Source organism: Pelmatolapia mariae, linkage group LG5, assembly GCF_036321145.2.
Source record: "Pelmatolapia mariae isolate MD_Pm_ZW linkage group LG5, Pm_UMD_F_2, whole genome shotgun sequence".
NCBI classification, from domain to species: domain Eukaryota; kingdom Metazoa; phylum Chordata; class Actinopteri; order Cichliformes; family Cichlidae; genus Pelmatolapia; species Pelmatolapia mariae.
Window position 1 is genome coordinate 35,492,870 of NC_086231.1, and position 25,100 is coordinate 35,517,969.

General features: G+C 40.3%; 2 protein-coding genes across 6 annotated transcripts in view; one reads left to right on the forward strand and one right to left on the reverse strand.

Moving 5' to 3' along the window:
• The window catches only part of lhfpl4a (LHFPL tetraspan subfamily member 4a), a 35,819-nt gene extending 20,221 nt beyond the window's left edge, over positions 1-15,598 (forward strand). The window contains exons 3-5 of one of the 2 annotated variants that reach the window (XM_063474877.1): positions 311-327; positions 1,771-1,803; positions 11,590-15,598. In XM_063474877.1, the coding sequence (XP_063330947.1) occupies positions 311-327; positions 1,771-1,803; positions 11,590-11,643 (104 nt within the window). In that variant the 3' untranslated portion in view covers positions 11,644-15,598. The remainder of the gene's footprint in view (positions 1-310; positions 328-1,770; positions 1,804-11,589) is intronic. The other variant, XM_063474878.1, reaches the window with a different exon arrangement.
• Positions 15,599-20,361: 4,763 nt separating this feature from the next.
• setd5 (SET domain containing 5) overlaps positions 20,362-25,100 on the reverse strand; it is a 30,218-nt gene continuing 25,479 nt past the window's right edge. For all 4 annotated transcript variants that reach the window (XM_063474880.1, XM_063474881.1, XM_063474882.1 and 1 more), the window contains 4 exons: positions 24,429-24,715; positions 24,172-24,293; positions 23,586-23,674; positions 20,362-22,890 (listed from right to left, as the gene is read on the reverse strand). In XM_063474880.1, coding sequence (XP_063330950.1) covers positions 22,324-22,890; positions 23,586-23,674; positions 24,172-24,293; positions 24,429-24,715 — 1,065 coding nt within the window. In that variant the 3' untranslated portion in view covers positions 20,362-22,323. The remainder of the gene's footprint in view (positions 22,891-23,585; positions 23,675-24,171; positions 24,294-24,428; positions 24,716-25,100) is intronic.

A 25,100-nucleotide genomic window follows, 5' to 3' on the forward strand; every position in this document is an offset into this window, starting at 1 on the left:
CCTTTATGTATGTATGAAGTATTTGGCTGTTGCAAGGGTTTTAAAAACATAGTAATTGATCCCTTTTTATGAACCGCAAACACTCAGTATTCTGTATAAGCTCTGGCATGCAGGGAGCTTTAAAAATCAATCAGTGCACAAACTGAAACATTACGTCACATTTGGATATCTCATAACATAATTATTTAATACTAAATAAAGTTAGAATACTGTTAAAAGCTGTCAGGTCACAGCCACTACCAGGCATGTTTTCATTCAACAACCTTCAATCAATCAAAGTGTGACCTTTGTCCTTGTTTCTTCTCCACAGACTTCGTTGTGTCAAGGGTAAGTGCACATGTACGAGTACATCATGTCTTCAGTCTGTGGTTTCATGGTTGATTTACTGTATTTATGACATCATGAATATAACAGACACTAAACTCTTCAGATTTAGTCTGAATAATATCCTGTTGCTTATTACTTAGAATAGAAATACATGCTGCTCGGTATCCCATTTCAGTATTTTTATTATTGTATTGCCAGTAAAGCAATACAATAAGATTTTCAATCAGCTGAAAAGTGTAAGCAGTTGCTGATGTGCCACTACTTTTGCTACTTTTGTTACCCTTTTTGAAAACTGACGGTATCCATTTAAAATGATATCTACAACATGATTCAGAGAGTCTCAATACTTACTATCCTGTGCATATCCATGCATTTTTCTTAATCGCTAATTTAGTCACGATCAATTTGTCAAGTAATAGTGTCTGTTTTAAATTGCCAATTATGTCAATTTAAAATGGCACAGTAAACAATTTCTTTTCAGTCTGAGCTTCAGCTGACCTGCTGTCAGGTCAGATATTTAGCATTTGTCCTCACGAGAGCGATGGTGTTCCTTCACTTTAGAGACTCTTGTATACTCATGTATCGACTTGAGTGAATGCAGGCTAAAATAACAAGCACAGAGCTAGAAATGCGAAAGAATTTAGTGGGTGGTCACATGTAGAGCAAAACATCCCCGGGCACGTTTTCCCAAAGGAGCGGGACCCACTCCAAGTGGATGTGTCAAGACGTCAAGTCGGGAAAGGCCTTTCACTGAAGACTGTGCGTGATGCAGGATGTCAAGCTTCTGTGTGTATTCGTCAATGTGTGTGGTCTACTTAAAAAATCTCTGCACACATAAATGGGTGACAGGTGTGTCACAGGAAAAGTTCTATGATTACAATCACTGGAGGTAGTACTGTGAATATCAACGGTGCTTCTTTGAAGTCTTTTTTTTTTCTTTTTTTTTTTAATTTAAGCTATGAAATGTGCTCTAATTTCCGGTATTAGCACAAGATATACTGAAATGTCCTTTATGAAATAAAAGCAAATGATGCACAATTTAACGAGGTGCATCCACCATCTGACAACTCAGAGATGCAGTTCGTTATGAAAGTTACTGTTGCATTTTCCATCTTGTGCCTCGGTTTTGCTCATTGGCGTCGGCCTATGAAAGGTTTATATCCTTAAGTTTTTCTTCACTTCTTTCTTTGAGATCATGACTTTTTTGTTTTTTAAGAAAAGAAATAGAATGTAAGTTTAAGGATTTGGCTGTATCCAATGGTGTTCATGCGATATCAGGTTGATTTAATTTAAGCACCAATGTCATTGATGGGATAGCAATCTATCACTACTAGCGCTAAACAAACCAGCAGACCATCATGAATGTGAAATGTTCGAAATGCACAGTGAGATCCTTTAGTTACCATAGTTTTATATTTAAAACTGCTTCCTTCCTTCCTTTAGCTCCATCTTGGTCCCTCTCTGCGAATGGATGGTGTAAGACACTGCAGTTTTGTCGAGTTAATCTCCAGCATGTTGTCCTTGCATGTGCTTTGATCAGTTATGCCTGAGAACTTGATGGCTTTCCTGTCTTGTGAGAAACAATGCACTTAACTTTTACTTATCCTTATTTTGTAATTCTGTATAATTAGCTTCCTTGTGAAAGAAAGCGCTCACTTTCACTTTGTAAATTGTATTAATTTTTAGATCAAATTGAATGTTAAAGGAAAGTGTTCAAAGTTTTAGGAAATATGGTCATCTTCCTGCGTCCATCTGCATCTGGACGTCAAACAGGATCTTACCTCAGTCGTTCTCAGCCATCATAGGGGGCTATATGTGTGTGTGTGTGTGTGTGTGTGTGTATATAATGTATATATGTGTGTGTGTGTCTGTTTCTCATTGGTCAGCACTGGCCCACGCCAGCTATGTTTCTCATTGGTCAAGGCTGGGACCATCCTTAGTTTTTTGGTTTACTGCTTCAAGGAGGGCTGTGGGTTGCACTTTACATACCTTAAGTATTCAGTTTATAACTGAATAATTAAAACCAAAGACACTGATCCATTCTCTTATGCTCTTCCAGTTCAGGGTCGTGTTGGTTTGGAGCTGATCGCAGCTACTGTAGGGAGAAGGGCGGGTACACCCGGGTCAGGTCGCCAATTTGTCGCAGGGCCATGTTGATGTTGTTAATAATTATGATTTTTATTATTATGATCGTCATGATGATCAATTATTCATTATGATTTTATCATAAAATTAGGACAATTTTCATATCCCTCATAAATTGCTTTTTGACAAAAGGGTTTATTCCCTCTCTCTGGTGGGTTTGACTCTCTATATGAAGAAACAGAGGTGACTACTCTGGGAATGTGTTAACTTCCCACAGGGGAACACAGCCAATTTTTCAAGGGCTCTGGTATAGCCATCATATCCAGGTAGTAGATGACGGATATCAATTACAAGGACACCAGTTCAAAATTTACAATTTTAAAAGCTAATGAAAAGCAAAGTTGTTGGCCGATAATAATCGATGGTTTTGAGATTGAATTTCAGAAAACGTAGTCCTTTTGCTCCTTACATGTTCTATTTTACATGCTTAAACAGGAGTAGTTAATAGATGAAAAAAATCTTGTGCCTTGTCTACAGATTCCTCGTGTTATGTATCTGTTATTTACAGAACAAGTAAGATACCCTGTAGTCTGGAAAAAATAACATTAAAACACGTGAGAGTTGATTTTCAATGTCAACAGATGATTTGATCTTGTTTAAAAAATGGCAAACATGAGACGCATGAGTGCTTGGATGAGTGGAAGACCATGAGAGGGAAAGGAAAGCCTTTTTCAGTTCGGTTTAACAGAAAGAACTTAAGATATCCCAAAATTAGGAAAAGTCCATTGTTAAAGAAGTTAAAAATTATGTTAAATGTAACACATAGCTTAAATAAGTAGAAATATATGTACCTTAATATGACCACATAAGTATCTTATCAAATGTCCAACAACCATTGACCACAACGTGACCCTGGAGAGACAGCTTCTCCAAAGACAAGAGACCAAGACAGACTTTTAATTCATTTGAAAGCCTGATGCTTAGCCTTGTCCAACCCAGCTGTAAAACTCAGAAACCAGTCTTACTTGTTATCATCTATCGTCCACCTGGGCCTTACACAGAGTTTCTCTCTGATTTCTCAGACTTTTTATCTGATTTAGTGCTCAGCTCAGATAAAATAATTATTGTGGGTGATTTTAACATCCATGTAGATGCTAAAAATGACAGCCTCAACATTGCATTTAATCTGTTATTAGACTCAATTGGCTTCTGTCAAAATGTAAAAGAACCCACCCACCACTTTAGTCACACTCTAGATCTTGTTTTAACATATGGCATAGAAACTGAACATTTAACAGTGTTTCCTGAAAACCCTCTGCTGTCTGATCATTTCCTGATAACATTTACATTTACAATGATTGATTACACAGCAATGGAGAGTAGACTTTATCAAAGTAGATGTCTTTCTGAAAGTGCTGTAACTAAGTTTAAGAATATAATCCACCCACTGTTATCATCTTCAATGCCCTGTACCAACATAGAGCAGGGCAGCTATCTGAACGCTACTCCAACAGAGGTCGATTATCTTGTTAATAATTTTACCTCCTCACTACGTACGACTCTGGATACTGTAGCTCCTGTGAAAACTAAGGCCTCAAATCAGAAGTACCTGACTCCGTGGTATAATTCTCAAACACGTAGCCTAAAGCAGATAACTCGTAAGCTGGAGAGGAAATGGCGTGTCACAAATTTAGAGGATCATCATTTAGCCTGGAGAAATAGTTTGCTGCTTTATAAGAAAGCCCTCCGCAAAGCCAGAACATCTTACTATTCGTCACTGATTGAAGAAAATAAGAACAACCCCAGGTTTCTCTTCAGCACTGTAGCCAGGCTGACAAAAAGTCAGAGCTCTACTGAGCCAACCATCCCTTTAACGTTAACTAGTAATGACTTCATGAACTTCTTCAGAAATAAAATTTTTATCATTAGAGAAAAAATTACCAATAATCATCCCACAGATGTAATATTATCTACAGCTACTTTTAGTACCATTGATGTTAAGTTAGACTCTTTTTCTCCAATCGATCTTTCTGAGTTAACTTCAATAATTAATTCCTCCAAACCATCAACGTGTCTTTTAGACCCCATTCCTACAACACTGCTTAAAGAAGTCCTGCCATTAATTAATTCTTCAATCTTAAATATGATCAACCTATCTCTAATAATCGGCTATGTACCACAGGCCTTCAAGGTGGCTGTAGTTAAACCCTTACTTAAAAAGCAATCTCTAGACCCAGCTGTCTTAGCTAATTATAGGCCGATCTCCAACCTTCCTTTCATATCAAAAATCCTTGAAAGAGTAGTTGTCAAACAGCTAACAGATCATCTGCAGAGGAATGGCTTATTTGAAGAGTTTCAGTCAGGTTTCAGAGCTCATCACAGCACAGAAACAGCTTTAGTGAAGGTTACAAATGATCTTCTTATGGCCTCTGACAGTGGACTCATCTCTGTGCTTGTCCTGCTAGACCTTAGTGCAGCGTTCGATACTGTTGATCATAATATCCTATTAGAGCGATTGGAACATGCTGTAGGTATTACAGGTACTGCACTGCAGTGGTTTGTATCATAGCTATCTAATAGACTCCAATTTGTTCAAGTAAATGAAGAGTCCTCGTCACACACTAAGGTCTATTATGGTGTTCCTCAGGGTTCAGTGCTAGGACCAATTCTATTTACATTATACATGTTTCCCCTAGGCAGCATCATTAGAAGACATAGCATAAATTTTCACTGCTATGCAGATGATACGCAGCTCTATCTATCCATGAAGCCAGGTAACACACACCAATTAGTTAAACTGCAGGAATGTCTTAAAGACATAAAGACCTGGATGGCCGCTAACTTTCTGCTTCTTAATTCAGATAAAACTGAGGTTATTGTACTCGGCCCTGAAAATCTTAGAAATATGGTATCTAACCAGATTCTTACTCTGGATGGCATTACCATGGCCTCCAGTAATGCTGTGAGGAACCTTGGAGTCATTTTTGACCAGGACATGTCCTTCAAGGCACATATTAAACAAATATGTAAGACTGCTTTCTTCCATTTGCGCAACATCTCTAAAGTTAGAAATATCCTGTCTCAGAGTGACGCTGAAAAACTAGTTCATGCCTTCATTACTTCCAGGCTGGACTACTGTAATTCTTTATTATCAGGATGTCCTAAAAACTCGCTGAAAAGTCTTCAGCTAATCCAAAATGCTGCAGCAAGAGTACTGACAGGGACTAGAAAGAGAGAGCAGATTTCTCCTGTTTTGGCTTCCCTTCATTGGCTTCCTGTTAAATCCAGAATTGAATTCAAAATCCTGCTCCTCACTTACAAGGTCTTAAATAATCAGGCCCCATCTTATCTTAATGACCTTGTAGTACCATATCACCCTATTAGAGCACTTCGCTCTCGCTCTGCAGGCCTACTTGTTGTCCCTAGAGTATTTAAAAGTAGAATGGGAGGGAGAGCCTTCAGTTTTCAGGCCCCTCTTCTGTGGAACCAGCTTCCAGTTTGGATTCAGGAGACAGACACTATCTCTACTTTCAAGATTAGGCTTTAAACTTTCCTTTTTGCTAAAGCATATAGTTAGGGCTGGACCAGGTGACCCTGAATCCTCCCTTAGTTATGCTGCAATAGACGTAGGCTGCCGGGGATTCCCATGATGCATCGAGTTTTTCCTTTCCAGTCACCTTCTCACTCACTCTGTGTTAATAGACCTCTCTGCATCGAATCATATCTGTTATTAATCTCGGTCTCTCTTCCACAGCATGTCTTTATCCTGTTTTCCTTCTTTCACCCCAACCAGTCGCAGCAGATGGTGAGCCTGGTTCTGCCGGAGGTTTCTTCCTGTTAAAAGGGAGTTTTTCCTTCCCACTGTCGCCAAAGTGCTTGCTCATAGGGGGTCATATGATATGATTGTTGGGTTTTTCTCTGTATTTAATATTGTGCTATCTACTGTACAATATAAAGCGCCTTGAGGCGACTTTTGTTGTGATTTGGCGCTATATAAATAAAATTGAATTGAATTGAATAGAAGGTCATCAGTCAGCAACTTCAAGATAATGTTCATCAATTTCAAATTGTGAAAACATTTAATATCTCACCATATATAGTGCATAATATCAAGAGATTCAGCCAGTCTGGAGAAATCTCTGCAGCACTGCATTAAAACAGAATCAGGCAGGAATAGGTTTCCTCACTAGTCCAGCAGCTGGTCTCCTTGGTTACCTCCATGGATATTTACGGACTGTTAAGAGTGGATTCCAGCTTTTTTGGCACGTCATATTTGGCATGAGAAGACACTGAATTCCGACTCAACACACTGATTGCATTTTTTTAAGTTTATTTGCACAAAATCATTTAAGAAATAATGCAAAGGTGACTGAGAGGAAGCTTGAATTCACGGTTAATAGGATCAACAATGGGAGTTCTGCAAAGGGACAAGAGTGAATCCAGAGTGAAACGAGAGGGCTCAGTAGGTACTGAACTATGTCCAAGAGTGAGTGAACTACAGTCTTACTTGGCAGTGAGCATAAACACGAGGGGTATCTTAGGAGGCAGGTCGATTCCAAGAGGGAAGTGACCAGTGGCAGAGGGCTTGCAGGCAAGTGAGTATTCCAGGTGACAATTCCAGCGATTATCACTACAGGAGTGAAGACACTACAGTCTACAGTACTCTGCCCAGAGGTGGAGCCACCGTTCCAACTGAAGCTTAGATTCACTGAGAAAAACGAAGAAAGCAAAAGCAAAAGAGAACCCAGCCGTGACAGTATTGCTGCAATCATATTCAAAATGAGCTATATTTTTCATGAAGTATTAGGTCTCAGTTTAATCACTTGATATGTTTTCTATGCTCTACTGTGAATCATTTGTGGGTTTGTGAGAAGTGATTTAAACCTTATACATCTCAAATTTCTTGGAGTGAGGGTTTTATTTACTAGTTAGGCTGCATTATTCATAATGGTCAACAGTGGGGTGCTTTTGTGTGTAAATACATTATGTTGTGCTATCCTTTCTTTTGGAACACTATGACGTTATTGCAATGTAAATCTGAACCTATGCTTTGAAAGACTGATGGTCCTCAGTTAAGCATTGACTTTGCAGCTGTATGTTGGTGTTTGCAGTGTAATGTTCTTTTAGCTCTCCTCCTTATCACTCCAAGTTCTTTGACAGCTTTAACCATATTAGACTTACTGTTGTGATGAGGCCCACCACGTCAAATATCTGATACAGTAGGAATTTAATTCAGTTCAGTTCAATTTTATTTATATAGCGCCAAATCACAACAGTCGCCTCAAGGTGCTTTATATTGTTAGGTAGACCCTACAATAATACATACACAGAAAAACCCAACAATCATATGAGCCCCTATGAGGAAGCACTTTGGCGACAGTGGGAAGGAAAAGCTCCCTTTTAACGGGAAGAAACCTCCAGCAGAACCAGGCTCAGAGAATTTAGTGTTTACAAACATAGATAAATGTCAAGAAACATAATGTGCAAGAAAAATCCCCTCACAGTATAACTGAGTCCAGTATGTATGTACAGGTCCTTCTCAAAAAATTAGCATATTGTGATAAAGTTCATTATTTCCTGTAATGTACTGATAAACATTAGACTTTCATATATTTTAGATTCATTACACACAACTGAAGTAGTTCAAGCCTTTCATTGTTTTGATATTGATGATTTTGGCATACATAACTCATGAAAACCCAAAATTCCTATCTCAAAAAATTAGCATATCATGAAAAGGTTCTCTAAACGAGCTATTAACCTAACCATCTGAATCAACGAATTAACTCTAAACACCTGCAAAAGATTCCTGAGGCTTTTAAAAAACCCCAGCCTGGTTCATTACTCAAAACCGCAATCATGGGTAAGACTGCCGACCTGACTGCTGTCCAGAAGGCCATCATTGACACCCTCAAGCAAGAGGGTAAGACACAGAAAGAAATTTCTGAACGGATAGGCTGTTCCCAGAGTGCTGTATCAAGGCACCTCAGTGGGAAGTCTGTGGGAAGGAAAAAGTGTGGCAGAAAACGCTGCACAACGAGAAGAGGTGACCGGACCCTGAGGAAGATTGTGGAGAAGAACCGATTCCAGACTTTGGGGGACCTGCGGAAGAAGTGGACTGAGTCTGGAGTAGAAACATCCAGAGCCACCGTGTACAGGCGTGTGCGGGAAATGGGCTACAGGTGCCGCATTCCCCAGGTCAAGCCACTTTTGAACCAGAAACAGCGGCAGAAGCTCCTGACCTGGGCTACAGAGAAGCAGCACTGGACTGTTGCTCAGTGGTCCAAAGTACTTTTTTCGGATGAAAGCAACTTTTGCATGTCATTCGGAAATCAAGGTGTCAGAGTCTGGAGGAAGACTGGGGAGAGGGAAATGCCAAAATGACTGAAGTCCAGTGTCAAGTACCCACAGTCAGTGATGGTCTGGGGTGCCATGTCAGCTGCCGGTGTTGGTCCACTGTGTTTTATCAAGGGCAGGGTCAATGCAGCTAGCTATCAGGAGATTTTGGAGCACTTCATGCTTCCATCTGCTGAAAATCTTTATGGAGATGAAGATTTCATTTTTCAGCACGACCTGGCACCTGCTCACAGTGCCAAAACCACTGGTAAATGGTTTACTGACCATGGTATTACTGTGCTCAATTGGCCTGCCAACTCTCCTGACCTGAACCCCATAGAGAATCTGTGGGATATTGTGAAGAGAAAGTTGAGAGACGCAAGACCCAACACTCTGGATGAGCTTAAGGCCGCTATCGAAGCCTCCTGGGCCTCCATAATACCTCAGCAGTGCCACAGGCTGATTGCCTCCATGCCACGCCTAAACAGCAGTCATTTCTGCAAAAGGATTCCCGACCAAGTATTGAGTGCATAACTGAACATAATTATTTGAAGGTTGACTTTTTTTGTATTAAAAACACTTTTCTTTTATTGGTCGGATGAAATATGCAAATTTTTTGAGATAGGAATTTTGGGTTTTCATGAGTTATGTATGCCAAAATCATCAATATTAAAACACTGAAAGGCTTGAACTACTTCAGTTGTGTGTAATGAATCTAAAATATATGAAAGTCTAATGTTTATCAGTACATTACAGGAAATAATGAACTTTATCCCAATATGCTAATTTTTTGAGAAGGACCTGTATTTCTTGGAGGCGCGACATCTCACCCAACATCCAACCAACTTTGGGTAAAAAATCATTTTCATTCGACGGTTTTGCTTGGAGAATGAGTCATCCGGTAAGTGCTGGAGCTATTAATATCCTTCTCCACAGGCAGCCTTCATCAACAACATTCAAACTCAACTCCCATCCCTCCCCATCCAGCCTGCAGTCACAAACAGGAGGTTCATCCAGGGGCAGCTGTGACTGGCTAAATAATGGATGCCTCAAATCAGACTGCTGCTTGCTTAACTGAGTTTAATTATACTTGTTCTGACTTTGGTATTCACAGGCCAGTAAGTTGCTCCCATTTGTATTTGTGACATTTACAATAAATTCCGGTTCTCTTAATCCATCAAAAGAAACAATTTTTTTTTCATTGAGTTATCAATAAACATTAATAAAACATTAAAGACCTAAGATCTCATGGCAGAACTATGAAGGTTTATGCATTTCAAATAGACATAGCAGCTCTAAAGGATAAAATTACATTGAAAGTGTGTCAGAATGAGGCTGCAAAATCTGTAAGAAAAACTTTAAAGACTGTCACATTACGATGTTTCTGTATGTTTTTGGCCTTTTATTCACCACCTGCTGATTCATATGTCAAAGTCCTTGTGACAGTTCCCCTACTTTGACTTGCGGTCATGTGACATAAACAAAGGAAGCTCCAACAGTCATTTGAATTTTAACATCACTCATTTAAATTGAAAAAGGTTACAACACCAAACAAAACAGGAGAGGAAAGAAGAGTCAGTCATGGCTGGATGTGTGTGGAGTCAGCAGGAAAATAATGAATGTGCAAAACTGATCTACAGGAGAATAGAACTGAAAATACTAGAAAATGTCTGAATGCCACATACCAGGCAGTAGTCACAGCCTCTAACATGAACGTCCCTGAACACAGTTTTTCATCCGTCTGGTTTCATATGGATCCATTTGGGTCTTGTATACAAAATAATTATTTTTCCACTTTTAAAGGGAAAATATTCAACTGCCAACAGATTTCGACACTAACAGCTATTGTTGATATGATATTATCAATTTAAATAACTTTATTAAACTACACGGTTTGGTTCACAGAAAGATCGCAGGCTGGTTTGAACTACAAGGCATGACACTTTTCTCTGTGGTACATCCCACTCAAAAACATTCATGCTGAAGTCTGTCTGAAGTCCGGGACAAATAAACAAAAAAGAACAAAAATCTTGGATTCTATTAATAATTTAATCCATCATAACAGCTCGATAGTGTTTATGGTCTTCATGAATGTTGCTGTCGATTAATAATAATACCTGCTGTGTGGTTGTGCTGAGTGAAATTTGTGTATTTTAATAGTCTGGTACTTGGCAGTAATGAGCAGTTATGTGTGTTTTACACCTGAACAGCTTTAGAATACAGTCATCATCTAAATGTGCCAACTATATACCAAAAATAACCCCACTAACTTTGAGGCTTCAAAACGCAGAGTCCAGAAGCAGTGGGGGGGTCACAGTGGCTTCATGTACAGTCTGGATCCAGGAATATTTGGATTCTTTAGCATTGTGAGACAGGACAGGTTGGGCATTTCACATCATATCTTCTCAGATACATATCAGATTTTATTCAGAAAATATAGGAGGCATTGTCTTGGTGTTCTTCACAAAATAACAAACACATGAAATTCACTGACGGTGAGGAAGGAATTTTCTGTTTTAACAGATGTGTGCAGTCTTGAACCGGCCTGTGAACTGTGCATGATTTTACAGAGACATTTCCACTCTAAACTGTTGCATATGAGATAGAAATGTGTGCAAATGATGCCTAATTTTGTGCTTGACATATAACCCCAGTGTTCAAGCACAGTCTATCCCTGCGAGTACAAAATAGTATATAGCATGCAGGACAAGAATGAGTCCTGGCACATACCTGCTTTGTCATCCCCTCCTGTCTCTCATGGCATGTTTCAGTTTCTATTTCTCAGCTCAGATGCTGCTGTCCTGACACTGTCTCTGTTCTTTCTCTCTTTTTCTTAACCAGATTGAAATACAAGAAACTAAGGATCCAAGATTTTGTGTTCAGCGGTTCCATTGAGAACCAAAGATCTCTTCCTCCTCTTCCAGCTTTGTGCCTCGTTCCCCGATACTTCACCTCCTCCATCTCCTGTCCTAAGCTCTTCAGGTGAAACCCTTTTGGTTTGGGTTTTGGAGGTCAAAGTTTGTTAAACAGGACTGACACGGACTAATCTAACAAAGTCAAACTGTTTGAGAAGAAACAAAACCTGAGAGAAAGTGGGATGATCAGCTTTACCAAACTCTGGGATAAAATCATTCGCAAACACACACTCGTATTGTTCCATGGAGTTATTACATCAAAGCTCACAGAGTTAACGATCTGTGATTATTGAATGAAGAAAAAAAACACTTTCCAGCTTTAAAAGTCAAAAGAAGAAGTGCGTATGTAAAAGCACACAGGTGCTACTTATGACATAAGAACAAAAAAGAAATGAAACAACTTTTGTACAATTTAGACAAGGTGTCATTTTGAAGTCTTTTTTAGGTTCATTTTCAACTTCTCTTTGTACACGACACAGTCTGAGCCCGGGAACGTCAAAATAAACATGTTTCTATGGAAATAGGTAAATACATACTTTTAAGCATTTTGTTGCCCATACGTGAAACAACATATTCATCAGCTGTTAACGGTATAATGTGTTTGTCCTTTACTCCGTGTGTAATAACAGGTACCAACAGGTGGCCAAAACCAGCTGTTTCATTCGTTCATATTTCACAACATTACAGTTTTTGGTTTGGTTTGTTCATCAAAGGGGCGATATCTGTTCTGCTTCCTCAGCTGGGTTCTGTTTGTATGTTCAAAAACAGCCCTGCATGCTGCATCTATCTCAGGCCTGAAAGACGATGCTGGGGCTCAGACTCCTCTCAGTCTGCTGCACTGTCCATGCTACATGCCCAGCAGTTGAAGAGTATTGAGAGGACAAGAAAAAGAATTGCATACTGTGTAGCTAATCTTATATGGACACAGACAATTGGCTGACATGATGATTATACAAGGCATTTTCATTTTGGAAGGCACAACTGAATGAGAAGGTGGAAAGAAAGACTAACGTGATCATTATTTACTTCGATGTTTTTAAAGTTTTAAACTTGCTTTTTCCAAGTTGCTGCCTGAAAATCAGACAGATTTAATCCAACAGCACTGTAAAGTCAGAGAATAATAAAATAGAATCTAGATTCTGATGGACGCACCCCAGTGCTGATGTTGCATGAATATAGAGAAAGTCAACACAGGTTCAGATCGTCCTCTAATAAAAACCACAAAAAAAACTCATGGATAATTTTCTGAAAGAAAACAACTTTCGAACATTTAGGACTCTGTTGGGGTTTAAAGTGGCCTAAAAACCCTTGTGGAAAATCTCTTTTGGTGATTACCAATAATGCAAAAGTCTGTAAGATGCTTTAGTTAGCGCGCCCATTTACAGTCAGGGGCTAGTTTGATCATTTATCATGAATTAAATGCTGTAAAAGGCATTTAATCTAAAAAAAAAAAAAAGTCACATGACATGACTTTACTTGATTTAAGGATTACTCAGCCTATCTGGGAAAGTTTCTTTGTTTGTTTTTAATATTTTCCGCACCATGACGTAAATTTCAGTTGTAAAATTGATGTTCAACAAAGTCAGTTAAGAAGCTAGAGCATCTCTTTTATTCAGTGAAAAAAGGGTTGTGGGCTAGCCATAGCTAACCAGCTAAAGTCACTGAAGTCTGTTTATCTGTTTTCCTCATGAATTGTACATTTTACAGTATATTTTCTTTAAACTTTGAAATGGGATGTCAGAAGACAGGCTTTGATCTTACCTCAATTTTGACCACATATCAAAGCCATTTAGTAACCATGTTTTGGATTTGTATATCAGTGTAGCTTGTAGGAGGCAAATGATGCTAGTGCTGTCAGTTTGGGCATCTTTAAAAAATACCAGGACATCATCAAGAGCGTTAAATTTATAATCTATATTCAAAACGCTGGTATAGTGGCAGACACACAGAGGCATGCAATGAATGAAAGTATGCAGATTTAACCTTTAGAAGAGTTTCCTGAGTATTTTTAGTGGTATGATATTGCACTCACAGTCATCTCAAGTGATAGATGTCCTTTCATTTTCTGTCAGCCTCAGGAGTCTTTTTCCTTTTTCCTGCTGAGGTGTATTAAAACACTCATCCATCGAACCCTTCTCTTCTGTTTATCCAGTTCAATCATCATATAATATCTGCAGTAATATTAGTTTGACTTTTGATCCTCATTGGTTGAATACCTGCGTGACTGGAGCAGTCAAGATTGTTAAGAACATGTGAGCAGCAAAGGATCTTTAGTTTTTGTGAGATTCTCTCAGGGTTAAAGTTTCCAGTACAGATTTCTCAACTAGTTTTTGCACAAGCAAGTATATGTTTACAACACATGTATTAATACTTGTTTTGGCTGATCCCTTTAGGGGTCACCACAGCAGATCATCTGCATCCATCTCTCCCTGTCTCTGGTATCCTCTTCTGTCACACCAACCCCCTGCACTACATCCACAAACCTCCTCTGCACACATCCTAAACTTTCTCTCCAAACCACTCACTCAGAGATATCTTTCTGATGTACTCATTTCTCTTTCTTGTCCTTTCTGGTCAATCTGAATTTAAATCTTAACATCTAAAATTCTGCGACCACCTCCATCTCAGCCTCTTATCGTGGTGGAGTAAGGTCTCACTGGCACCTTGTAAGCCTTCTCTTCCACTGCTACCCTTCTATCGCATAGCACCCCTGACACTCATTTCCACCGAGACTACCCTGCCTCACCTCTCTTTTGCCGTGTCCGTTGCTTTGGATGGTTGACCCCAGGTATTTAAACTCATCTCTACTCCTTACATGTTAACATTTCCACCAGTTTCCCGGTAATTCACACACCATCACAGCTATGTCATCTGGACCAGCTGTCTTTCCACTCTTCATCATCTTCATAGCTGCCCTCACTTATTCCTTACTAATCCTCTGCACTTCCTGATTCAAAAACTCTCCACCATCTATCCTCCTCTCACTCTCGATTTCTTCATTCATCGGTTCCTTGGAGTATTTCTTCTGTCTTCTGTCTTGTCAACAGACTCTTCAATCATTAGCACATTTCCATTTCTGTGTTTAATCATCTTAACCCGCTGCACATCTTTTCCATCTCAGTCTCTCTCTGACTGGCCAATTGATAGATTGATTCTTTTTTCCCCCTTTTTTCTCTCTTTGCCATAAGCCTAACCTTCCAATACTTCCTCTGTCCAGAGGATACACCAAACAGCTTGGCAGCTTCCCTCAGCACTACAGCTGTATGTTCCCAGTCAGCTTGTAATTCTTCCCTTCCACCCAGAGCACGTCTCAATTCCATCCTGAGCCTCTGCCCTTGCTTCCTCTTGATGATTGAAGTGATCCTACAGACTACCATCTTTGCTGCCTAGTTAAATTCTCCTGTGCGACCACCGTGCAGTCTCCTACCTCTTTCAGATTGCGCCTACTGCATAAGATGTAGTCCACTTGTGTGCACCGTCCTCCACTTATACACCACCCTATCTTCCTCCAATCAATTCAACAGTTGTACTAATAACAGCAAAAGTAAATTGGTATTTGCTATGATTTTTTTTCCTTGAATAATTTATGGCATACGCAGCAATGGCATTTGAGCTGCTCTGAATGAGTCATATGTCAAAGACACATCCATGCAAATAAATAAAAAAGATTTGGTCTTCCTTCCCAAGACTGTTATTTAATTGTACCTAATCAAGATGAAAATGATTGGTTTATACTTGTTTTCTTTTTCCTCTGCCTTTGTTTGAGTGTTAGTTTGGTTATGGGATGCTCTGATGTCTCTGTGTAGTGAAACAGGAATGTTTGAGCAGAGAGGAGAGTCCAGCATGGCTGCCAGTGCCATATAACCTTTTTATCACCATTAGTGTCATTGTTTTAAAAAAATAATAAACCAGTAACTAACAATTTAAATTTCTGTTTTATTGACACAGAGGAGCAAAGCTCATGATTCAAATGAAATATAATGGAAATGTCTTTACAGTTAATACTGATCAATTGATGATGAATGACTGTTATATGTAACATTAGTTAAAGTCTTTCATTCTATTTACATACATGTCAATGAGAAGCCTTCATGTAAGGGAACCAGTGATTCCATCTAGCCATACTTTTAACAGGAGTTTTCCCAGCTGATCTTAGATAAGATACTAGTGAAGCCTGGATTCCTGAATCTTCTCAAACATGATTAATTAAATGCCCTTTACTGGCACTGTCTGGATGTATCTGACTGTCATGCTCTAGAAAAAGTGAGACTTTTGGTGACACTCTGGGTTGCCTCTAAGAGACTGTGGATGCCTCTCTTCAACTGTCAGTGCCCATGGTGACCAGTACCAGTCTGGAAATTGACACAACACGGACTCCAACACAAAATGAGAGCAAAACAAATTCTGGCTTCAGATCATATCTTGCTAGCAACAACATTAGCCAGCTAGTTGCTATGTTGAATTATTCAATTTTCAATTCAGTTCAATTCAATTCAGTTTTATTTATACAGCACCAAATCACATCAACAATGACCCCAAGGTGCTTTATACTGTAAGGTAGACCTACAATAATACATACAGAGAAAAACTCAGCAATCATTTGACCCCCTATGAGCAAGCACTTTGGCGACAGTGGGAAGAAAAAACTCCCTTTTAACAGGAAGAAACCTCCAGCAGAACCAGGCTCAGGGAGGGGCGGGGCCATCTGCCACGACCTGTTGGGGAGAGAGAAGGAAGACAGGATGAAAGACATGCTTGGGAATCGTGACCGTGAATTATCAAGGAACAAAGCAAAGAGTTAAGAATCCTCAACAAAGAATCCACTAAATTTAATCTAACCTAAACAGACTTTTGGCCCCAAATGTACTGCTAACACAGTCACATTTGGGGCCTGGTTTGTTATCAAAACTAATGAACTTCCCCACTGACATTAATCAAATTCAAAATGAGCATATTTTTAGTTACTTTGATTATCTACTTTCAATCTATATGCTATGCAAATAAAGTTACATGCTAAACATATTATGCTGCATTTTTGGTGAAGGAGGAGTGTGAGGGTGAAACTGCCTGTGTGGCAGCAGGGTGTAGTTTGTGGCACAGCACAACAGTAAGACTGAAAATTAATGTTTTGAAAGGCCAAATTCCTGTGCACCTGAGCCACCTTGGATATTTCATGGCATGGCAGCTACAGGGAAGGAATTCCTTATGACTGCTGTGATGTTGTAAACAGATGATCATTCCAGCTGTCAGAAAAGGTGTAACGCCATCTTGGAAGGGTTAAATGTCATCCAGCAACAGCAGTTTGTGGGAGATAGAAGAGGAGCATTAAGACACATTCTCTAAAAATGTAATCCTACAGATATCAGTCAGAAAGATCTTCTGTGTAGGTGAGTATCTTGTGTGGATTTGAAACAGAAAGAAAAATGTAAAGAAAATCTTCTGCCTCACTAATTTATTTGCTATTCCTATAAAGCCAAGGCAATCCATTCCCAAGTGCATTCATTACACACGGTGGCTGTAGCTCAGGAGGTAGAGCAGGTCCTCTGCTAATCGGGAGGTTGGTGGTTCAACCCCTGTCTTACAAGAGCAAGCTACTAACCCAGCTGATGTAGACAGTAAAAGCATAGTTCAACTGTAGCTTCCATGTTGTTGCTTGTTCTCAGTGCATGCCACTGCACCCAGGTACTGGGTGGTACCTGACCATATTTGAAAAAAATGTGTGTGATGAGCACTGAGTGCAGTACTATCCAAAAATAATACACTTGTGTGACACACACACACACACAGAAATAGTAAATAGAAAAAGCATGAACAGAAAATGTCTTCCTTCTCTCTCCCCAACCGGTCGCAGCAGATGGCCCCGCCTCTCCCTGAGCCTGGTTCTGCTGGAGGTTTCTTCCTGTTAAAAGGGAGTTTTTCCTTCCCATTGTCACCAAAGTGCTTGCTCATAGGGGGTCATATGATTGTTGGGTTTCTCTCTGTATGTGTTATTGTGAGGTCTACCTTACAATATAAAGCACCTTGAGGCGACTGTTGTTGTGATTTGGCGCTGTATAAACAAAGTTGAATTGAATTGAATAGAATATGCATGTGACAGTATTTGTACAAATGACAATTGCCAATATAATTCTAACACCGCAGATAAACTCTATACATTTTTGTTATGAATCTTCCTCCTACCAAAAGCTGTAATATCAAGCTTAGAGAGACAAGATAAGCCTGACCTTATTCAGACAGTTGCTTTCTCTTATATATTTTTATTTAATTTATATGAAACTACATAAACAAATGCGTCGAACTTAACTGGTGTATTTCTCAGCTTATCATCATGTCCTGGCACAACTTTCTACTCCTGTGTTGGTTAGCCACGTTTCCTGTTATTTCTAACCCTGACTGTGCAGCTAAAAAATGACCAGGGGCAGCAGGCTACACAGTAAGTCGTGGGTGATCGCTGCTTTCTTGGTTGTGGTGCAGTGTGTCCAGACTACTGGCTGAATAGTAACATAGTTCCTTGCTGTGCCTTCTCTCAGCCTTCCACTCTTATTTTGTCACCCTTCCATCTGCTCAGGCTGGAGCAGTCACCTCAGAGAGCAGCTGTGGTCCTTCAGGTTTGCCTCAGGGAAGGTCAGGTAGAGTGCTGGACATTCCTAATTACTTTGATACTTAGTTATGTACTTCAATGTTTCAATACATAATGTGAGAAATGACCATGTGTGACAACCCACTTTTTTTTGCATTCGCTGGCTTGACAAAACTGAAAACATCAGTCAGCGACCTTTCTCTGTTTAACTGATCTTCCTGCTTTGAAAGTGGCACAACCCAGAAAACTATAGCAGCATCCCACAAACAAACATTGATATAACGCTCATATTTGTCATTAGAATAAAAGTGCAGACTTTCAGAGCAGTCCAGGATCTTCTCCAGAGATTTACCTCAAAATCTCCAAGGAATGCCCCCTAACCGATTTATGAGGTTCATAAAGTTCTCACTTAAAGCGACACCAGTGCAGCTGCCATGCACAGTAAGATCCAAGAAAAGAAACCCTTTATCTCTTGCATTTACATACCACATTACATTCTCCCTGCTGCCTCTGATCCTTGAAGTCCACTGGCAGTGTCAGCATAATGTGAGTGGGACAAAAGGTGCAGTAAACCTGTTTTTGGCAACAATAACATCCATCCATCAATTTTCAGGAGACTATTGATCAGTTGGTGGCCACCTGATAACTATTGGTCATGAGGGAAAAATCCGTATTCCACGACTGGTTTGCAAGTGGTTGCAGGAGGATGTTTGCTGGTGCTGGGTGAAACTGATTGCAGTAAAGGAATACACATTTTTCTATACTAAACAGAAAAGAAATGTTGTTCTGTAGAGACCGTCAGTGCAACTCTCCAGGTCACTGATGGGTTATTTGCTGTAACTCATTTAGTTCTACAGCTTAGAGCATGATGTTCTTAGTGTGTTATTCACTTATTACAGAAAGATTTGCATAGTGATTATGAGCACAGGTAGTCACTGAAACTGAATACAGCGTACTAAACTATTTATATATCTGTGTAAAACACTGAAATCAAATCAACTTAGCAGATGCTGTAACTGAGAAATGTGCTTTTGTAAAAATATAACCTCATTGTTAAATTTCAAAACTTGTTTGGAAAGCGTCATCAACAGCTCCAAAGGTCAGAAAAGTTCGGGGTTTGTTTTGTCATAATATTTAATTCATTTCATTTTTATTAATGTAGTGATAAATCAGAACAAGAGGTGCCTCAAACGCTTTATATTGTAAGGCAAAGACCCTAAACTGTATTTAACAGCTCCATGAGCAAGCTGTTGAAAATCAAGAGGAGAGGAAATTGTGACATCCAGTGATGGTTCTAATTAACACATCCATAGAAACTATCGCTTTTTGTCACCGTGACGTTGCTATGTATAAGTGCATATTGTAACTTTTGAGACTGAACATATGATCAAACACAGCTAGAGTATCTATCAGATCAATCAGAGTGACAATGGAGAAACTGACTTTCACTTGGGTCGTTTGTGTTTACATTACAGTCTGCAGCTCAATGCTGCTCTCTAGTGGAGAGAGACAGCACTGAGAAACACTGACGCAGTTAAGAAAACTCAGTAAAAGTACATTTAAACCTTTAAGCTGCATAATAGCTCTTAATAGTTGAGCATATACAGAAAATGATCCCATCCAACTCCACAGGCCAGTGCATTCCTCCTGTATAAATTGCATGAACCAAACTACCATCAGCCACTGACTCATTTCCATGAGTATGCTCTAACCTTCAACTGGTTCAATGCATCACCACCTTTAAAAATAAAGCGCAAGTAACAGAACCAGAGTTTTTCTTTGAAAGGCTGCATCAACCCTTCTGTATTTAGATTTGTCTAATAGCGCTTTTTCGTATAAATTCGGAAACTTTCATATGCAAATTTAACACTCTTCTGGCCAGAGAAATCTTAGCAGGTTAAGCAAAGTGATTATGTTGCACTGACATTTGATAACTATTAACTGAAAGAGAAGCAACCCTGTTAATGGAGATGAATGAAGACATTTTGCTAGCTGAAACAAGACTGCAATGTTTTCAATAATACTGTAGCAAATTGACCATTTTTAACTATCGTACAAGCCCCACCGATGTACCCATTCAGACAGCTCGACAGGTGCAAATCACACAAGAAGTCTCCCTCAGATGCCATCACAATGGTAGTTTTCAAAATACATTACCATCATGATTGTTTTATTATCAAAATGCATTACATCTCTTGCTTTTTAAATCTTCTGGAGGAGAACAATTGAAATAGTTACTACTATGATCTGTGTAAAAATAAAAGCAAACCAACAGAAGGATCTTTACAAAAACAACAGAAAAAACGCAGCGCCTGGTTTTTGGAGGAACCCCAGAACAGACCCAATGATTTGCTTCCATCCATCTGACAAAAGGTGGTCACTCAGACCCTACAAACAAAGATCATGCGGTAAATTCAGTGTACGATATTTTCTCCATACAAGTCTATATCACATTTCTTTCTATACAAGTACACATAATCATACATAATGTCCTATTGTGTTTTTTAGGTCGTATCTCTTTCAGTTTAAGGTGCTGGTTAATTTTGGGTCACAACTTTTATTTTTTTCCATATCTGTCAAACATTCATGTAAAATGAGTACCCTCCTGTGTGTTAGTGAGGGGAGAGGGTGGTGAGTTGTAGTGGTGGGTGGGTGTGTGGTGGTGTCCAGTTGCACAACTGGTCCCCTCGGTCCTTGAAGTCGTCCACGCAAATGCGGCCATTTTTCCCCCCTCATCCGGTCCTAAATGAAAAACGTGAGGGAGCAGGCGGCCACCCTTGTCGCCTTGACATTAGTCTTAGGTCCTGCTGCGGCTGACGGGGGACCGTCGCTTTCTTCACAAGTCAGTATGTGTTGGTAATTAAAAAGGAAAAAATTCAAACAAAATACAGCATTCTGTGGAAAGGGAAGCAGCTCCAACAGGAGAGGATAGCAGCTTTTCTTTTTCACCTAGGTTTTAGAAACAATCCAAATGCTCCCTCGGAGATCCTCGCCCCTGATTCCCCTCAGCGTCACACGGAATGCAACGATTGGTCAGACAAGAGGAAAAAAAACAAAACAAACAAACAAACTCTGCAATATGAAAACCCAACAGCTTGGCTTAGAAATATAGCCCCACTAATAAACTTCTTTTTCCTGCACGAGTGTATAGATTTGGAGAACAAAAACGATAAATGCAGCCTTGTGGGGTGGAACATAACTGGATTATAAACTTATCGTAACAAATACAAACAAAAAAAACAAAACATGCAGCACCATGAATCAAAAGAGCTGTATTTCTCAAGTATAATATCAGAGCAGTCCTAAAGTGAAACCAAAACAGTCCAGTGAGGTGAGAGAACAGAAGATAACACCAAGGCAGGCTGGGTCGCTGGGGGGAAATGGGCTGGTTTCATGTTTGAGAAAACGGAAGCTGGTAATTATATGGAATGATCCTAGTTTTTAGGGAGAGCTCAAACTCCCCGTCTCTCTAATGCATCTATATAACGGATGATTAACAGGTTGTCTTCCCCACTTACCAAATTAAACAATTACTGCAGCACAGACTCGGCCACTCGCCGAATCAAGTAACCTCGACCAAAACAAACAAGAAATTTAAACTATAACTCTTGCTTTTAGTTACATATGCATTTCAGCATTTCTCCAACCTGGATACCACAGTGACCACAGGTGTGGTAGAACTTTGTACAGACATTTGTGTGGAAGGTTTTCATTTCTGACATTATCGAGCCTCTCGAGGAACAACAATTTCAACTTACATATGATTTCTTTGTTTATCTTTTTCTCTGAACGTGTCATCCAAATCACTTTTCCCTCTGATTCGCTAATAATGTCCAAAGTCAATGATTTATCTTTGTGCAGGATGTGCTAATTATTTTTTATTCTTCTGAAAAGAAAGAAAAGAAAAGACAGAAAATAATATGGGACAAATTCTCAAACAAGTCCTTGCTCCTCTTAGGTCTGTACATTTGCCCTCCCCAAACTCCTGATCCCTGTTGTACTGCAGCCTCAGGGGTTGAGGAGATGCACAGCTCACACTCGCGCGCACGCACACACACACACACACACACAAACACGGTCCTAAAAGCTTCCTGACTGTGTCCTTACTCCGGATCCCTGGAGGGAAGAGTGCTGGAACTGACTGAGGTTCGTCCCTCGCTGGGGGTAGTGTGTCGGTCCAGAGGCCGACAGCAGTCTGGGGCTAGACTGCAGCACTGCCTGACCTGGGCTGCCTGACTTCAGGCTGCGAGGTGCCTGATGCTGACTCCCTTTGGAGGCCTGAGCACCAGAGTCTGTTTTAGTCTGCCCATGGACCCGGGATCCTGGGGTAGGAGCCCCCACCAGGCCGCTGCTGTTCAAAAGGCTGGCTTTTAAGTGGTTGCTGCTGTAGCTGTGGCCTCCGTCCGCGCTACTGCTACCACTCTGCTGGTGTAGCGAGCCTGTCGCTGGCCTGGAGTCTGTTGAGGAAGTGGGGGTGGGGCTTGAGTATGAGGCTGGGGGGTGGTCCTGGGCGTGTCCTTGGTGGGAAGAGGAGAGGCGCTGGTAGACGTTCTGGCCTGATGACGGGCTGTAGGAACACCGGAATGGAGAGCTGGAGGTCTGCTGGAGGAACATCGGGCTGTCAGTCTGTCTGTGGCTTTCTGTGGCCTGCACACAAATACATACATAGGCACACACTGTGTGACACTGATACATTTCTGTTCAGCTCATTTCCAGCTCTAGATGTTTAATTTGTTTTTCCAGAGAAGAGGGGGGAGGGAAAAACAAAAACACAACTCCCCTTTTTATTTTAAGAGGGGAGCCGCTCTTAAAATGAAGCAAGTAAGTTTGAGCAATTTTTTTTCCCTCAAGTATGTCTCATCTCAGGTACCATATTCATCTTTCAAGGCCGACACGCCTGAAGTGATGCTACACAGGGTCAAATATCGATACCTTGCTGACTAGTACTTCTACAACGATCTCTTATCCTATTCCACTGTTTTTCTTAAATTTTGCTGCTGTAACTTTACACTGCCCACTTTCTGCAGTGACACAACAAATTCCCTACGTGTACGTGTGGGACTAATAAAGGCCATCTTATCTCTATTATCGTATCTTGTTGAAAAACATACTTATATAGAGGGATGACTGCACCTCTAAAGAAAATGGAAGCGCTGAATTTAATAAGACAAATGAATTCAGCAGACTAATTGTTTTTGATCATCTCCTTCATAACGGTTGGAGAACAGAATTTGAATTGGCTAAAATTCTGCCAATCACCCAAGAAGTCATTGTTGAATACTGAACTTAAGTAACTAACGCAAAACACGGACAGCAAGTTCAAAGTGATGTGGACCAGCTACCTGGTGAGAGTAAACAGAGGGGCTGTATCTGTGTGGACTCTTCGTGGAAGAAGCCATGGACACTGCCTGCATCTCATATCGATCTACATCTGAAAACAAAACAGGACAACCTATTTCACCACTAAGAAAAGAGCAACGTTTTAAGGAAAATTAAAGAGCATACACAGATATTTCAACAGTTATTAAAATATAAATGAATCAAATTGCTTGTGACCATTTGTTGTATTAAACTATAGATTTTCCTTTGCTTTAGAATGGCACACAGCAGGATGTAAGGGACTGCCAAAGCCAAAAGTCATTTACCAAGTAGTATAAAATAAAAGAACATGCTACCACCAGGTTTTAGCTGTTAGAAGTGCTATGGGATCATCTCCTACTGTACAAAGTAATCGTCATCTTTGGCGTCTTTATTTCTATATTCTTTGGGTGTCCCTTAAAAAAAAACAAACAGTCAAATGGTACCCAGCGAACAGTGAATACTAATTTTCCTTGAAAAAGCCATCCCTAAAATACTGCTTTATACTAGGCTATCTATAAAGTCTAACAATATATTCTTGTTGTTGTGAAGTTTCGAATGCATTCATACCAGATTCCTTCTCTATGGAGCCTTCACTCCTCTTGTAACTCCGGTCCACCTTGAAGCTTCTCAGCACTCGCTCTAGAACCCCCTGGCCTTCCCTCAGACGCTCAACAGTAGTGGGGACCATCCTTGGAAAACAGACAACTGTTAGATCTGCATTCATTTATTTATTAATCTGCTAGGCTCTGAATTATTGCAATTAACACAGCCGAACATGTACTGAAAGGCTAATTTAGTGAGTCATCTTTAAAAGGACTTCTCACCACTGGTTGTTGCTGTCCTGGCGTTTGGACTGCACTGACAAGCCCTGGTGCTCCGGAGGACTGACTTCCTCTATGTGTGGGACTGAGGTGGAGTGTGCTGAGGATGAGAAGGTGCTGTGTGGAGATGCTGGAAGCAGCATCTGCTGATGGTTATGAGGATGATGGGACTCCTTGTTGTAGTGGGAGCCAGGCTGTGTGGGAGTGCCACCCAGAGAGGAGCTGCTGCTGGCTGGCTCCGAGTCACGACCACTGCCCTGCTTCCTCTTGCGGTATTCCAGCAAAGACACCTATAGCAGCAGAGGGAAGAGGGAGTCTGTTCAAACCCTGCTGCTGAGGAACTGATGGACTTGTATAAATCTCACTTATGCCAGGCTGCTCGCTCAATCACACCATTCACCAAAACTGCACTGAGTGACAGGCAGACCGCATGCACCAGGCTAGAGAGGACTCACCTGAAAACCGTAATTACTATTAAAGAATTTTTAGAGAAACACCTTCACCAGCAGGGAGCAACGACATCTGTTGTTCTTCCATGAACAGACTTGTAGTCACGAGAGACTCAAACACAACATACTGTGTGTTGTCAATGAATTGTTAGTACATAAGCTTTGACAGAGGAGCAAGCAACTTTAAATGCACCACACCATGATGCAATCACGCTGAAACAATAAC